Source organism: Pristiophorus japonicus, chromosome 3 (genome assembly GCF_044704955.1).
Source record: "Pristiophorus japonicus isolate sPriJap1 chromosome 3, sPriJap1.hap1, whole genome shotgun sequence".
Taxonomy (NCBI): Eukaryota; Metazoa; Chordata; class Chondrichthyes; family Pristiophoridae; genus Pristiophorus; species Pristiophorus japonicus.
The window spans coordinates 122,076,962-122,095,417 of NC_091979.1; the positions used below are offsets into that span (position 1 = coordinate 122,076,962).

The window sequence follows — 18,456 nt, forward strand, 5'->3', positions numbered from 1 at the left end:
AATGTTCAGTACAGTACGTGGTTTAAAGTTAAAATACATGCATTATGCAGTAATATACAAACTCAGAGTTAGACAGATGCTATACAGAACATTTTAGAACATTTGAAAAACATGCTGTACCCTTGTAGAAATTCCAATAGCCACCAGTTAACAAATAACTGCTTTTTTAATACTAGTAAATGAACCATAGTGTTGCCCAAAATGAGTTATGAATATGTTTTTATGTACAAGTTGGTAATAGAGTTAGGAGACTTCAGAAACTTTTTCTACAGTGCCATCTACTGGTTAGAGCCTGAAACTAAACTGTTGCAGGTAACTGTTTACATACAGGATTTCATTCTAAATGTTCATAGACAGTTTCAATGCTAAGTGTTGAGGGGGTGGGTGAAAGTCTGTTTTAATAATTCTGAATTTGCTCCTCATACATACCAATCCTTAACATCACTTAGCGGGTGGCTTGTCAACAGAATCTTGGTTTTTACTCATTCATACAGTAATCATATCTGCTGGACACAAACTGGAAGTACACGTTTCTTATTGGTTTCAAACTGGGAGCTCCATGGTTCACCAGCAATTGGAATGTTCAATAGAATTTTCTACTACTTCAGCATTGTATTTATAAGAATAAATTCTTACATATAAGATTTATACTCTTTAATTTCCATCAGACACTGTAGCACCCAGAATATTTCTCCACGTTAAGAAGGAACTTTAAACAATGAGATATGAAAATCACAATCATCTAAAAGGCTGAGTTGTGAATTTTTGGGTGAACACCTCATGCATTTGAGTCTCTTCAAATTGAGTAAATAGAAAGGAACTTAAGTTCTTCTCTAAGTGTCTATTCAATTGCCAACTGATATTCCAGTTGGCCAGCTAACCATGTCTTAAAATACAATTGCAACTGTTGGCCAGTAAAAACCATTTCAGTGAAAACAACTGGAATTTCCATGAGGGTAGGAATTCAATTTATAAATAATTTGTTGAATACAACCTCTGGAGACCCTCTGGAGACCTTCTTCGAAGAGTTAGCTGAAAGAAACTTAAAAAAAGTAACAATAGTCAATAATTTGAAATAATAAACAATAGAATGAATCTGCTTATTGGCAAATATGTCATAAATCAGGACCATGCAGTGTGTGGAGTTGGTAACATTTTCTTTGAACCTGCCTCACTCAGTCAGGTTGGGAAAGACAATCTTAGGATAAGCTTTGCAAAACCCTGTGCCACTGGAGCGACCATGCACACATGTGACAGGGTTTGCAAAATCGCAGGTGTGTCTGCTGCAATTTTCCACCCATTGATTTCAATGGACAGAAACATGCATGTGACTTTACAAGGCCTCGAGGATGGCATGGGGCCTCCTAAAATTGACTCTCATTTGATTCAGCTAGGTTTCTAGCTTGGCCAGCATCACAACTGGTTTCATTTCCAATTCTACAACATTGAAACCTATATTCATAGTTAAGACTCGAGTACTTTATCTTAGTCCCAAAAAAGCTCTTTGCATACATTGTCTACATTATAAGACAGTAAAATGCCTGCCCAATGTTAAGGTCAGCCCATGTAGCAGTGCTGGATTTATATCAGCAATTCAGGAGATGGTGGAATGGGTTTGGAAGGTGTGGAAATCAGTTCACTATGTCAAATCACAATGTAATATTAAACTTAATTACTCATTTTGGAACAGTCAATAGTTGTTTATAAAAAAAAACACCTTTAATTTTCTGTTATAATCTTAACATAAGAGTTAAAGAACCACTTTTTTATGCACTTAGCTTCAAGGCAATTAAAGACCTTGGGCTAGAGCCTCCACTTTTGAGCTTATCGCCCAAAAATGAGCGTTATTTCCAGCGTGGGCGGCAAAAAATTTTCAGATCGGCGCTTCTCGCCCATTCTCAAAACACCTAGTTTACATTTTTGAAAATTGGCGTTACCGTGAGCAATATCAAATGGGCGGTAGCGTTAAATTTTTCTGACCTTCTGCCGTAAATTGTGGCCATCCTTAGCAACGGCATGGCAATGCTCGATTCCCACGATTCAGGAGGTCAAGGGTCACCATGACATGCGCAGAAGAGGAGACAGAGAGGGAGCCGCGAGAGACTGAAGGTGTGGCTGGGTGTGGTTGGCTGCTTTGGGAGGTAGGAGCTTCACAGCAAGTAGGCAAACAAAAAGTAGCTGTTAACAGCCAGATATTTGATCGAATTTGCCCTATAATGGAGGGAGAGGAGGAGGCATCACAGCACGCTGTGGAAACTGACGCTGGAGAGAGCAGTGAGGAGGGAGAAGAGCACATTGGAGGCCGCAAAAGAGCCAGGAGGTTCTCGGACGAGGCAAATGCCTCCCTCCTGCAGGAGGTCGAGTCACGCTGGGGTGATTTAACACAGAGAGGGCGTGGGAAGCCCACCTGAAAGGCCTACCAGAGGATATGCAGAGGTGGTCTCGTCGGCGACCAACAAGGTGCGTGAGAGCAACCAATGCTGCAAACGATGGAACGATCAGCAAGAGTAACTATTACATTGATTTACATGTACTTATGTATTTATATAATTTGATTTATAATAGTCATGAGTGACTATCAGCAGATGTGAGGTCTTGCACTTTTACCGGGAATGTTTTACTCAAAGTCTACGGTCACTGTGTACGTCTTTAGGTAAAAAATGATAATAATCATGATTACATCTGTCGGTTATGTGTTATATCAGTGTCTTTGACAGTACCTAGCAATGATATCACGCAATGATCTCATGACATGTCGTCCTGTCACCTTTTACAGAAGAAGCTATCGACGATGAGGTCCATGCAGAGGCGAACGGGTGGGGGACCACCAGTCCCCAGCGACATCACTTACATGGAGGAGCAAGTGCTAGCACTCATGGGGAAGCACCCCCGGACAGCCATGGATGCATCTGCAGACCCTGAAGTGATGCCACGTGAGTAAAGCTTACACCATTGCATGATGTAAAGACAATAGATGCCACAACTCATATCCGAACAATCATATACGATAGGTGATTTCTAAAAGTGTCATAGAAATTGTCATGTATGTAACCTTCATGTAACAACACTGCAATACTGTATATACTTGAGAAATGCACACCTTGACCACAGGGGGTGAACTTGTGGGAGACACTCCTCACCTGGTCATCCAGGTATATAAAGGGAGGTCCCACGCAGGGTCATCACTTCTTGGTCCTGTAAATAAAGGTGCAGGTCACAGAGTGACCTTGTCCATAGAATGTGCCTCGTGTGGATTTGTGGTATTGTGTAAGGACTTTACATAAATAATGCAGGCCTAATAAAAATCATTGCAATCCACAATGTGTTGAAGGTCATGAAATGTGATGTCTGCGATGATTTTGAGAGCGGTAGTGCTTTTGTCGTGCATATGCTGTGTGTAGCGCTGAACTCACCTTGTCACCCTAGTGCCCCCTTCTCCTCTAACAACCTCATTTGTGTCTTGCAGCTCAGCCAGCAGCGCAGCCCAGGCAAGACCTCAGAAGCCAGAAGGTGGGGACGTGGGACAGGAGTCGGCGGACGATCCTAATATATCTGGTGCTGAGGAGCTCCAATTGTCGCCCGTCAATCCGTTCGGTATGTTCTCGACGGATGAGAGCGCAGGCTTCGAAGAACCTGCATCGCACGCTCCAGAGCCCATTCCACCCCAAGGCCACCTATTGGTCCTCCGGTCATTCCCGCCTCCACTCTGGAAGTGCTGGCCCCAAGCACCTCTCCACAAGGCATCCCATTTGGCTCCAGGATGGTGCCGACCCCGCGGAGGCCTCATAGGTGCAGCAGGTCTGTTCCACGAGCACGACATGACAGCAGAGAGATCGTTCAGTTGTCCAGGAGGACTGTGGACATTGGTGACCAGCTCATCGAAGTTTTGGGGAGCATATCCCGCTATCTGGCCACCATGTCCGAGTACATTCCATGCATGGCGGAAGCCCTGGATGCAATAGCCAGGAACACTGCTGCCACAGCCCTCCCAGTGGTCCCAGAGCACGGCACTCCACCCCTAGGTTCCACACCACCACTGCGAATGACAGATGCGAGCAAGGACCAAGATCCTGCTTCTGCATCAGAGAATGTTGCCCCCTCGGCAGCCCCCGCTCCCGTACCAGTGCAACCAATGCATCTGCCTTTATCCCCCCCCCACAGTGAGGCACCGCCTGAGGAGCTCCTCGTCCAGGCATCGTGGAGCGAGGAGGGGAAGGGCTAGAGGTGGGGAGAAGAAAGAGAGGGGCGAAGGAAAATGAGGTGCATGTGAGCAGGTGATGGCTGTGTTATATCTCCATCTGGGTGTATGCAATTTGTTGCAATGTATGGGGGCTGGGGACCATGTTCCTGCTTTGCCTTTGTATTCTGCGTTGCTGGACATGTTGACCATGTGATTTATGTCAATGGTGAAAAAAGTGGGATGTGGGCGGGGGTTGGGTGTTATTGGCTGTGATGCTTATGATTTCAGACCAATGTTGGTATTAAACTTTTGTTATTGAACATAACCTTGTTGCGCATTGTCTCAGATAGCTGGACAGTTACACACTGGTGATTCCTTACCGTGAAAGGGTTAAATACAACTTAACATCAATCAACGTAAACTTTAACTGGCACCAAGGTAATGGGCAACATTGATGTCTGAGCTGCACACACACAGCAGTATGTCTGCGTTGTCACTCACATCAGCGCTCTTTCAGGCGAATCTTTCCGATATCAGCTCCTCACGTTAAGAGTGGGATTTAACAAATGCCAGCCACACCGCTGGTGTCCGTCCCGGTTAGTTCCACTTTTTGTGGGCGGTTTTTTGAGCGGGCAATATTCTGGGTGATATGTGCGCGAGGTGGTGAAATTGACGATGGCCGATCTCGATGGCTGCTAGTTTGGGTAAATATGCTCTTTACGACAAAAAACAGTGGTTATTATTGAATCTCGGCGTTAAGTCCATGCGGAAAGTAATGCTGGGCGATAATATGGGCGTTGAAATCACCCATTCTGCTGATTCCGCCCAAAAAAAGTGGACAGCCATAATACTTTTTCTCAGCGTTAAGCTCATGGGGAAAGTAACGCTCAGCAATAAGTCTCCTAAAAAAGCCTATCACTTTGCATTTTGTGCCAAAATGGGCACTATCTGGGCGTTATATGTCATTTCAGCGGTTAAATGGGCGTTAAGTGGCCGTTAAGCAGGCAAAAAAAGTGGAGGTTGTAGCCCCAGAGTTCAGAATGTAATTTTAAAAACTAACTGCATCGTCAACCATTCTTAGATTTGATATGGTAGTGTTTAAGATAATAACATCCCTCAGGACCTTATTATACAAGTTATTATATATTATTTTAATCTTTCCAACTATTACTTCATTAATGCTGCACTGAACAATATTTAGGTAACATAAAAATTAGAAACATTCTTTATTTTACCTCACATTCACTGGAAACGGAATTAAAACCACATCAGTGTCAATTCCCTTTACAAAGTTAACAGCTTTCAAGAACTAAAAAGGAATCTCTACAGACGCTACAAAGTACTATAGTTTACAGGTTCTGTGAAATAATGAGTTAGAATAAGAAATTATGTACTAACTCTTGATACTAACACAGAAAGAATGCAACGAGGGATGTATAGGTTGGCACATTTGCAACTTACAAGGAATTAGAACAGAACATTCAGAAGATCACGCACATTTGTTGTATTAATAAAATAGAGAGAAACCAGGAATGTTCGGATGGAAAGACTGAATTTGGAGGTTAGAAGTGAGAGAGATTGCTGATTCAGCAATTAGCTTTTTCTTTGCTTCCTGCCCATGAGTGTGAGAGATGTTTGAAGAGTCTCCCCAGACACACAAGTAGTTTTCAGCTCTTAAATGGAAATTGAACTTTATAAAGATATAATAATTGTTGAAAGCAAAGGGAATGTTAGGCACAAAAGAATCTCCAATCTTCTTAGAGACTACTATAGTAACACCAGGAGATATGGCAGCTCCATTTGAGATCAGATGAAATAGTACAGTCAAGAATGTCAATGGAAGAAGTACCAAGGATGGACACTCTCTTGTTGAAGATAGTCATTGTCTGACACTTGTGTGGTGCGAATGTTGCTTGCCACTTATCAGCCCAAGGCTGAATGTTGTCCATGTCTTGCTGCATGCGGGCATGGACTGCTTCATTATCTGAGGAGTTGCGAATGGAACTGAACACTGTGCAATCATCAGTGAACATCCCCATTTCTGACCTCATGGTGGAGGGAAGGTCATTGATGAAGCAGCTGAAGATGATTGGGCCTAGGACACTGCCCTGAGGAACTCCTGCAGAGATGTCCTGGGGCTGAGATGATTGACCTCCAACAACCACAGTCATCTTCCTTTTTACTAAGTATGACTCCAGCCAGTGGAGAGTTTTAGCTGATTCTCATCGACTTCAATTTTACTAGGGCACCTTGACGTCACACTCGGTCAAATGTTGCCTTGATGCCAAGGGCAGTCACTCTCACCTCACCTCAATAAAGCTGACTCCACAAAATGAGCTGGCATCCACACAGTAAAGGTCAGACTGGTGCGAAATGTGCCCTGCTTGACTATTGCCTGATCGGAGGCCCAAACTGAGAATCTACTTTATTGTATTTCTGGATTAAGTAAACATGATGGTGAATATTGCAGCTGCTGTCTTGCATTGCCATAAGAGACAGAGGGAAGAACAGGAGCAGCAGCTCTCAGTTCCGATGCTACTGGTAGCACCAGTCCCTCAAAAAGGTATATCACTTGCATCAGCCACTATTTCCTCTGCAGAGAATGAATGCACTGTTTGGTCATGTCCACCAGTCTTTCAACATTGTTACAGAACGTATCTGCAACCCAAAGGCAGCAAGACATTTACTTACCTGCACAGTTCCTAAGTCTTCAGGGAATAATTGATTGTGTCCATATTGCTGTTCGGGCACAGCATTTAAGGTGCCTGGACCATTATGGCAGCTACTTCATGTATGGCCCAGAAAAGCTGGCCACAATAGTGAAAGTGTGCTGCATGCTGAATAACTTTGGCATTGATAGAGCATGAAGTTCAGCCATGATCAGCAAGCACCAGAACAACAACATCTGTCCCTTCAGGAAGAAAAAGTACTGGTAGGAGAAGAACATTGGCAGCAACTGGTGGACAACTTCTTCGTCTGAGCTGATGCACTGGTACATTTTTCTTGTGGCAGCGCAATGAATCGCTTCCTATCTACTTGCCCACTGTTGTCCTACATCTCATCAGTCAGTCATCAACATGAGCACATGCTGATATCCTTTGGAATTTACAAACTAAACATAGCCAGTATGTTGTTTTAATTTGTGGCACAGTAACATGCATTGCTATGAGGTCATCATGTGTGCCCTAAGTATCTCTGCACAGAACTGTGATATCTGAAAAGTTATATTTATGTGAAAAGATTTACATGCAACAAGTGAATTGAAGAGATTAATGTAATGAGCTTGTGTTTGTGTGTGGTCATGCATCTATGGCTTCTCAAAACTTTGGTTCTTAACTTAACACTACCTGCTCTGTTCCTCAGGATGTACCAAGGGTTGATGATTATGAAATGTCTGGGAAAGCAGAAGGCCCTCTGCTCTAGCCATCACCAACCCTGAGCTTCCGAAGATGTTGTTGCCTTACAATCCAAGGGGTCAGAGATATGTTTCACTGACAATCTCCCTTCAGTTTACACAGGACTTCCGCCAACCTGATAGCCAACCAGCAAACTCTGAGTCCTACCTCTCCTCACACTGTAGGATGCATTTCCTCATGAAGGCATGAATCTATTGGAACAATGCAGCTGTTGGAGCTGCTGCATTCCTTCCTAGAGGGTGGTTGCAGGTTTGGCCCTAATTAGTTAAAATTGCATTTTCCCACTCAAGGCTTTCACAGCTGCACTTAATAAGGCTGTTACAGCATGTGCCACAGTACCTGGCACATGCTGCACATAGACCTCAGATTCACTCAGAGCATCAGCACTTTGCTGCACAGATAGAGTCAAGTGAAGTGGGTGCACCATGCACATGGTCCAACACCTTCTGCTCAAAGGGATCTGTTGAAGACCTACTTGTTTGGAGAGGATTTGGAGTGGCTGGGGCCTTCGCTCAACTCCTTCAATCCTCTATGAAGACACCCCTTTTGACAGACATTCTGTTACCTTCACCAAATCAATCCTGTCTAGCCTGAGAATTAGGTCATTCCATGCTGCTAAAATGTAGAGAAGGGGAACATTCCTCCTCTTGCTGTTCCTCTTGCTCTTGAGAATTGCCAATGACGAGACTTGTGCATCCTTCACCTGTGGAAAGAATACACGGGAAAGCAGAGAACATGTTAGTATTACTATGCAATCATGGAAGTATATTGTAAATGACTGTCTTTCTTTACTGCCTGAATGCTGTGATGGTTGACACACATATACTGAGCTCACTACATGTTATGTAGATAGGCATTCACATACCTTTGTAGGGTTGTGGGTCGCCCATTTAGTTGAGATATTCATTTCTAGAAGGGGTTTACCAAGGATCTCAACTAGGCAAGACCCTGGGATATTAGGATATTCTCCTTGAACTGTCCTCTCCACTGTTCTTGTATTATAATTCAGCTTGACCTAGAAGAAGCAAAATGTTCCTTTAACAAATGGCACTGATATAGTGAACAGATGTAGCAATTTTATCTGCGTGGATGAGTCAAGGATAGGACATTTGAATCTAAATATAGCATATGCCATTCATGCCTTGCCTTACCAATTCATGCATATCAATTAATTCATACTATTTCAAACACAGAAGGTGAATGATGGTTAGTGTACATACATCTCACCCTTATTTTACTTTCCTCTCCATTTTCAGAGAGTTAATTTTCATGCTTTCCTTACAAAGATGAATTTACAGTAACACCCAGGTTAAGTTTACCCATATTTGGGGATCTGCACTAATTCTAGGCAATAACACATTAATTGTAACTGTCACATCATTTTTACATCATATTCTAACAGCAAAAATATATTTCCAGTACAAGCAGCTTGCCATAGATGGCCTCAGAATCCATGGCTGTCCCCAAATCCTTTGTTTATGTATTAATGTTGGCTTACCTTCGTAATATTGTGCTAATTGCTGGAACTTGTTCCTGTCTCATCCATGGTCTGTGGAGTCAGGGACACCATGTTCACCTTGTCGGCAACTTCCTGCCAGGCATATTGTTCTTGGTAGTGCCAGGAACCATTGAGCTGAAAAGCACCTCTCTTCTCTCCAGGATGGTAGCTACAAGTTCGGGCAGAGACCTGCAAGCTTTCTCGTGTGGGCTGCTGAGACACACTAGACCGAAATTGTGCTCTCTGTAGCTGCTTTAATAACACCAGATGTTAAATAGGTTAAGACCTGATGATATTAAACCACCAGCTTAATATCACCAGGTGCAGCAGTGAAGCTACCCGAGGAAAGCCAAATAGCATTACCAGCAGTAAATTGGAATTGGCCTACTTTCTAATGTTACACGATCACTAAAGTGGTTAAAGATTGCTACCAACAGAAAAGGATGGATATAACATGGAAGAAAGTTGAGCCCTGATTTTAACTCAGGGCACGAGTGTGACTTTGAGGGTGGGAGGTAATGGGATGGGGGGAATGACAAGCTCGCACAGCCGTGCTCGTGAGAGACTCGGGTTATTTCAACCCCCAGGCCTCATTATCAGATCACATAATGGACCCCTGCCCGAACCAGGTGGATATTGAGAATGCCAGTGGGCAGGGGTGGGATTTCATGCAGCAGGAGGTGGAGGTTGGGGATTTGATGGAAATGTCCCTGGCACTAAGGTAAGTTGGTAAGAGAAGGGGCGGGGGTCAGGAGGCAATCACAGTTGGGAGAGGGAGGAAGCCCGGGGCAGGAGAGGGCCAAGGTTGCTTTGTAGGGCCTTGAAGGGCACATCTCTGGTGCTCCTCCTAGTCCACAAGGAAACCAGTAAATCGTCAAAAAATATTTACCTCTTCTGGCCCTGGATCCATCTGACACCAGTTTCCCCTGGTGCTGTTGGCACTGAGTCCGACTACCACTGCCAAGGTATAAATTCACAATGAGGTCCAAATGACATCACCGGACTGTGACTTTTGAGTATTTATGAGGCCCTCGCCTGCCTGCAACAAAGGGCCTCACATGCCTCCCAAAACCTGGACGTTAAGATACCTGCCGGGAGTGTGCCGTAAATGAGGAAGTAAGTACTCTGCACCTATTTTAACTCCACGCACGTCCTGTCTCATTGGACATAGGGGGAGGGGGTTCAAATCAGGGCTTTAGTGTAAAAAAGCATTGAAATTATGGATATTAACACACCAAGAATTAGAAAAGGCATTTGGTAAACGTGTTTAAAATTCTTTATCAAAAGAGGAAATAAAAATAATTAAGGTAAGATTGGTAGTAGATTTAATATCATGAGGACTTAATTCAGAACAATCTGAATGTGGTCTCCAATAAACAACTTCATTGATTCAGAATAACTCCTATAACACCCAAACTATCCACATTAATTTTAAACAGAGTGGTTTTTATGAATTATTAATTATTATTACTTCCAAAATGCACATTTCTTTTTATTGCTCTATCAAATAAGGAACATTGTTTGGCTATAAATGGTGAGCCAAACATTTATTTCATGTATATCAATATTCATCCCATTTAAATAGACCCTAGCTTAGTGGACAGACTGGTGACCTGGGAAAGGTTTACATTTTCATCAGTATTGCTGGTTGGAAGCTGAAATGGGACCCAAGATGGAAGGAACCCTTTTGATTTTTCAGCCAATTCCCTTGATCTTATTTATATTCAGTATTTAAATACATACATACATACATTTTAAATCAGCAGCAACAAAGAGAAAATATTGTGCATTAAGACTCATTATCATTATTTTAAATGTTGTGTTTTATAATATTTATTGATGCTGATATGTCTCTGAGATGAAAATCTAAAGATATTGCTACCAGTTGTGTTAAAAAGGAAGTGAATGGCCTTGTTTCTTAATCTGCTCCATTGTGAAGGTGTGATGGTGTCTTTGTGTGATTTTGTTGCCTGGTCACTAATGTATAAATTGTGCAGTTTGTTTATTTTTTTTTAGTTTAATTACTTATTTCTTAGGGAAAAAACTTAAACAATTCTTTTTATTTGTATCTAAATATAGAAATGTTCTGCCTGCAGTGCAGCTAGAATCATGATAGAAAAATGGATAAGTTGGAGTTGGCATTTACTCAGATTTTTCTTCCAAAACGAAACAAATGCATTTTCCTTCAGAAAACTTATGTAGAAAGTTATACTTGTAAAATAGAATGAACACTAAAAATGTGTTTTTGCGAGAATGATCCAGAAGGTCTATTCTTCAGAATTTAGCTGTTCCTGGAATATAACTTTGATTTTCTTTTTAACTATAGATAATATAAAATCAATATATTATATAAAAATAAGGATACAATGTATAACTTTAAATGAGGACATTATTAAGTCTGTTATACTTTATCCATTAATCCACTGCCCTCAAACCCCACTTCTCCAAAACACTACACTTGGTTCCACTCCCAATGTGCAACACCACAGGAGATTGACCAGTAATATAGGCCCTAATTTTAACTCGAGGCTGGCTTTGGGCAGGTGGATAACAAACCTCAACTGCTGCTCCATAAATTAAGCCCGGGTTATTTTAACTACCTTGTTTAAACCTGCCCATTCCAAACGAAAGGCAGGCAGGAAGTGGCGGAAAATCTGCAGCCCAAAGGCCGCCCGGCAACATAAGGGAGGTGGTGTGATCGACGTCTGAGGTCGTCTCATGTTCAGGAAAGAGGCAGGGGGAGTCTGGGGCAGGGGAGGACTAAGCTTTCCTTGTGGAAGCCAGAGGAACATTCCTGCTCCTCCTTACCCCCGAAGGAAAGAGAAAAAAACCTTACCTTTTTTGGCATGTTTTTCTTCCCAGCAGGTCCTACATTACATTCTCCGCTCTGACCTCAGTTAAAATTGCAGTCAGGTCCCGATGAAGTCATCTGGATCATGCCTATGCATACGCATATAGTAAGAAGGACCCCACTGGTTACATGCGAGTATCCTTGCCGCCTGCTCAGTAAAGCTGGTTAAAATCTGGAACATTGAGATCCTGGTGGCTATCCAGCACATGGATAACCTGGGCAATTTTATTTGCCCACCTGCCCAGTTTCCACCGGTATGGTAGGAATAAAATCACCAATAGTGTGTGTCACAACTTAGTTGCGTGGCGAGCACAAAAGAATCTGTCGCACTTTTATGCTCAGCTCCAGAAAACAATTCAACACTACCAAAGAGCCGGCACAGGCATGATGGGCTGAATGGATTCCTTCTGTACTGTAAGACTTTATGAACACTTACTTCACTTTCTCTGCACATTTTTGACCAAATCCTTTCAGCATCCTTTTTTTTATTCATTCATAGGATATGGGCATCACTGGCAAGGTCAACACTTATTGCCCTTGAGAAGGTGCTGAGCCCCCTTCTTGAACCACTGCAGTCTGTGAGGTGAAGGTACTGCCACAGTGCTATTCGGGAGTTCCAGGATATTGACCCAGCAATGATGAAGGAACGGCGATATATTTCCAAGTCAGGATGGTATGAGACTTGGAGGTGAAGTTGCAGATGGTGGTGTTCCCATGCGCCTGCTGCTCTTGTCTTTCTAGGTGGTAGAGGTCGCGGGTTTGGGAGTTGCTGCTGAAGAAGCCTTGGTGAGTTGCTGCAGTGCGTCATGGAGATGGTACACACTGCAGCCAAGGTGGCAGAGGGAGTAAATGTTGAAGGTGGTAGATTGGGTACCGATCAAGCTATTTCGTGAACAACCTCAGGCTTGCCTTCTCCTCCCTTTCTACAGCTTTCATCATTTTCTGGCCTTTCAGTATCTAATCTTTTCTGGGACTTTAGATATGTATCATTTGACTTCCTACTGTCTTTTGTGCTACATGGATGTGTGAGTCACCGAGTGTCAGATACAGAATGCTGCAAATCTTCATAACAGCTCCATTACATCACCCACTCTGGTCCAGGTTAAGATGGCGCATGATGCTATGCAGGAGACTCCTGCCATTGACCTTTGACTCAGTGAACAGCAACTTGAGCTGTATTAGTCATAGAATAATCTCAACAGTGTTGACACATTGGCCCAGAATTTGCAGTCAGCGGCAAACCAAAGGTGCTCGCCACTGATCCCAAAGAAAGCTGCCCACAGATCTCGCGATCTCTGTGTCGAGACTTTTGCAATTTCTGACGCACAAGTGATTTCAGTGCAATATAGTGGGGAATCCCTAACTCAATCTGCTGTGACATCAACAAACTGCTTAAGCAGCCAATTACAATGCAGAACTCTCAGACAAGAAAGCAGGAAATGAGAATCTGCTTTTATCCCGACTTTTAAAAAATGTTACAGAGAGCAAAGCAAAGATTGGGGCTCTCACATTGTTAGAAATCAGGGATGCCTAAAAATGTATAAAACTATTACGAATATATAATACAGATCGGAATGGTGTGTTTATATCATTGTTTTGAACTAGAGACGAATTGCCGATTGAAGATGCTCAGAAATGCTAATGTCTTGGCACCCTGCTGAGATGTTATAGAATATTGCACTATGGCAACCATTATCTGTAGTTTTCAAGTTAAAGTTTCAGTTTGTTTATGTATCTTGAAGACAATTTGTATCGGAAAGGCTTAGAATTGATGGAAATTGTAAGTTAACATAAACATGTTGCTATGTCATAAAAGAGAAAACAAGTAGTTTTCTGGTTTGGCCTCATGAGATCGAAGAGAGGTTAGGGATGAGAGATTTCCACAGGAAGAAACCCTGGGTTAGTATAAACAGAGAGATATCAAAGGAATTCTACAGAAAAGCGACTTCGATAAGATATAAACAATGACATATGGCCAGAATCGTAAGACATATTTAAGGCAGGTTCTTGAAACAAGGATCGAGACAAAGAATTAGAAGTCTTATTGGATATTAAGGTTTATAGGGAACCTCTATAGATCAAAAGGTCTTGTCAATATCCAAGTTCAGGCCCACCCCTAAAAATAGGTTAAAAGCGACCTCCCAGAAGATTGTAGTTATAGATGGTGTGAAGGGGCGGCATCAAAGTCGAGTTGATCAAATACTTTGAGAGTGATCCCATGCTTTACCGAAGGAAGCTCTAGATAGAGAGTTACTAAACCAGAGAACTGCTTACATGCGCCAGCCATTTGTCCGATCGGAATCGGTATCAACTACCTGTCACAGTTGCATGTTTTTGCTATATAGCTAATGTGTTACATTCCGTCTTAAACCCTGATTAAACATAATATATCCACCAGATTGGTTTACTGTCGATCCTGGTTATTAAAGTGAACAGAGATAGCCTTAACCTGGCATATTTTTAACAACATGGAGATAAGGGGGGAGAAATTCACATCGTTTGCATCTCCCGTTAGCGCCCATGGAGAGTGCCACAGCACAGCCAGTGTTGGAGTAGGATTTCGGCATTTAGTTGCGCATGAACTACATCCTGAAGTTGCGATCAGTTTCAAAGGGGTAATAACGGCGAACGCTGTTAGTTCACTGTTATTACCCACTGCAAATTCTGGGCCATTAAAAATATGGCTCCTCTAAAATACCATATATATAGTGAATAATACTAGTGAGAAGAATTTTTGTGGAAGATGAATAGATGATGATGCAGAAAGTTCAGTATTACTCTTAATTGGCTGTGACCTAATTGGGAAGGATTTTATTTGGTGCTTTTTGCATAAATATCAACTCCACCACATTATTCTATGTCAAAATTCCACACTGTGGTCTCAGATACTAACCTTTACCTCTGATTGTTAACATCTGTAACAGTCACACACTAATCCACAGCAGACATTTGCGCCTGATTTAAAACCACGTTGGAAATGATACTCAATTTGGCTTTAGGGTCCCTTAGATTTTCAGTGTACACTGTAAATGTGGTAGCAGGGGTATATCCAGGTGCACGCAATGTACACACCTGTATAATTTGTCTCCCTAGTTATGGCAAGTCAGCAAGTTCATCATATAGCAGCTGATTTCCTGCCCCCCCAGATTTGACCAAGAAATGACCACTACTCCATTGCTTCATGTTCTCACAACCAGCTCTTACTGTAGCTCGTATCAGTCTCTGTTGCTTCTCTCTGGGAAGGAAATCTGTTGCAGGTTGCAAGTGGGAATTCCTAGTCCCATAACAGATCAAGAATTCCCACCTGGAGGACAGAGTGCAATCCCAGAGCACAACAATTATGAGCTGCAGCTGGGACCAGCAATGAGAATATCGTCAAGGGGATAGAATACACTTATGAACTAGGCGGAGGGGGAGCTGCCTGGATGGAGTGCTTTTGTGAACTTAGAATTGGAGGGGGAAGAGTGGAATTGGAAATGGAGAATGCTTCTGTGACCTGGAGGAAGGCTGAAAGATGCCTTTGTGAATTAGGTGAGGGTAGAGGATGTAGAGTGCCTCTATGTACCGGAAGCTTTATGGGAAGTGATAGGCAGAGACTAAGCCATGAGTGAGCCTGGGTAGGTCTAGCACTCAGCCCCACCCAAATATGAGACTGTTTAAATGCCAAGTTTAAGTGTGCCTATGTGTAGTTTTCCCTCCAAATTTAGTCATTATTTACTTTTTACACCAATGCCTTTGCAGTAACATTTGCCAGTGGTGGGATTAGTAACAATCTGGGACATCTCGGGACTCGTGCTGCAGTGTGTTAATTAAATCCTGTCTTTTGTTGAACTAGAGATCCACAGACTTTCTGAGAATTTGTACGTACATATTTTGAGTTTTGATAGTCCTCAGAAACGCATAATTCGAAACCTCCATATGCTCTCTCCGAGTTAGAATGAACCCGAGAATTCTTCCGCACCGTCTTTTACAACCTCGTCCTCGAGAGCATCACAATGCAACTCTCTACATGCATTAGTCTCATCCCAGCTCCATCAATTGGTCATTTGGATTGATTCACTGAGATCTCACTGTGGCGCTTTGATCTTGATTTGCACCAAAGCTTAAATGGATCAAACAAGTGATTGTAATGGATTATCGACAGATTGTCCACCTATAAGGCACTACAAGTAATTTACTGACTTTCATTTAATTTACTAATTGTTAACATTTTAAATTACTATGTTCTTGCTGGTTTGGTGACACTGCTTGCTTGGCTTCTTTAAATACATTTACTGCAGATTCATGTAGAATCTATTTTTGTCGACTTCAAACTTGTTAATTGGATCTACGGGGATGCTATTTAATGTATATGGGGTTTTAACTGTTTTAAATCACTTGCAATCTAAATGATTTGCTGTGACACCAGACCTTTAGTTATTGCCCATTCAGCATAAATTGGGGCCAATCCAAATTTCCATTCCTAGCTATGCCACTGCTGTTAGGTGATAATCTGATGGTCTGTTGAATGTGGATTAACCCAAAAGTCACTTACTTTTTTCTATAAATGAAAAAAAAATGTGTTCAAAATTAACCAAAATACAACTACCTTCCCTCCCCACCCCCACCCCCAAGAAATGCATGTTCAGTGATTTGGGGGGTGGCAGCATTTGGAGGGAATGTGTGCAATTAATAACTTCCTGCCTACAGCCCTCTGTATCATGGTGCAGGATGGTTGCTCTTCCAAGGTTATGAATTGAACTTTAAAGTACATAGTTAATTAGACAGCCGAACTAAGCACAGGCCATATGATATAGTTTGAAATATTATCTGTTTTGTTACTGTGCTTTAACAACATTGTATTTTGGACTTTCATTATGCTGCCTTACATTTCTATTAAAGAATGAAGTGAAAACACATGATTACAGTTTGTCATTAACTAAACTAGTTTATATGAAATGGCTCTATTTCATTTTTGTTACATTAAAGAAGAAAATGTGATTGTTGAAAATGTACATGCAAATAGATAGTTGTATATGGGCCAAAATTCCTTGGCATGCGATCCTGGCAATTACACCAAGGTTTCAGCCGTTAATATCTTTTAGCACTGACCCGGCCAGTATTTACAGTGGAGTTGCCCAGCCACCTTCCCTTGACGTGGGTCATGTTCCCCTCAGCCCTCTGTATCAGGTGGCTGATCTGGGGATACTTTTCTGAAGGGAGTCTAGAATGTTTCTGCTATCTGCGCATCTGGATTCTGGTACACTTCACCTTACTGAGCATACTGGCTTCTATGGACAAGCCAAGTCACACCTGAATAACTGGAGTGGGAAGTCTGGCATAGGATATCCGTACCCCTGACTCCACTCCTCATAATGCTACTTGTCTCCTAACGCAAAGGCAGATGTTCTGCCCTTACATAATAAATCGAGAACTCCTGGAAATGGAAGTACAGCAGGAGACTAGTGGAAGCTCCAGAGGAATTTTGGCTCCATAATGTTTTTCAGCAGGTTTAAGTTAAGAAGATAGGAGCAGAAATAGGCCATTCAGCCCCTCGAACCTGCTCCACCATTCAATTAGATCATGGCTAATCTGTCCCTCAACATTTACCCACCTTCACTCCATATCTCTTGACACCCTTACCGAACAAAAATATAGCAATCTTAGTCATGAAAAGTCCGATTGTTCCAGCATCTATAGCCTTTATGGGAGAGAATTCCAGATATCTACTATGCTTTGTGTGGAAAAAATGCTTCCAGAATTCCCTCCAAAATGGCCTAGCTCTAATTTTGGGATTATATCCGCTCATTCTTGATTCCCCATCAGAGGAAAGATTTTCTCTGTATCTACCCTGTTGAATGCTTTTAACCTTTTAAACACCTCAATCAGATCACTCCCTCAATCTTCTATACTCAAGGGATTACAAGCCAAATGTATGCAACCTGTCCTCATAATGTAACCTCAATTGCCTTCTTAAAGTTCATATAAATAACATCCACAGACATTCCCTTGTCTACCTTCAAAAAATTCAATTAGCTATTCAAACATGAATTATCTTTAACAAGGTCCTGCTGGCTCTCTGAGCAGCTTATATTTTCTCAAGTACTGAGTCACTCTATCCTCAGTGACAGATTCAAGTAGCTTCCCTACAACTGGCGATAAATTGACAGGCATGCAGTTACTTGGATCCTCTTGCCCACCCTTCTTAAATAATGGAGTGACATTAGCAATTTTCCAGTCGAACGGCACAATTCCTAAATCAAGAGTTCACAATTAGCAGTAGTTGATGCATTGGAATTTGAATAAATATGTCATGAAGTTAAAACAAGCCATTTCACAAACCAATTCTATAGTGCTATTTGAATTAAAATCCAATGAATAAACCAATAGAAGTTATAGCATTGGAGATGAAAAAATAATATTTCCTATGTGAAATTATTCACCTTTTCAAAATTTCAGAATAGAAATAAAAGGTTGAATAACTAATAGATTTCATACACATTGACACCTATTATTGGCATATACGAGGACA

General features: G+C 42.0%; 1 protein-coding gene across 2 annotated transcripts in view; it reads right to left on the reverse strand.

Annotated features, from left to right (window-relative positions):
* The window catches only part of pde11a (phosphodiesterase 11a), a 609,195-nt gene that overhangs the window by 499,958 nt on the left and 90,781 nt on the right, over positions 1-18,456 (reverse strand). The window contains exon 2 of one of the 2 annotated variants that reach the window (XM_070875769.1): positions 995-1,042. The exons of the other annotated variant lie outside the window; for it this stretch is intronic. Within the exon in view, the coding sequence (XP_070731870.1) occupies positions 995-1,042 (48 nt within the window). The remainder of the gene's footprint in view (positions 1-994; positions 1,043-18,456) is intronic. 2 annotated transcript variants of the gene reach the window in all.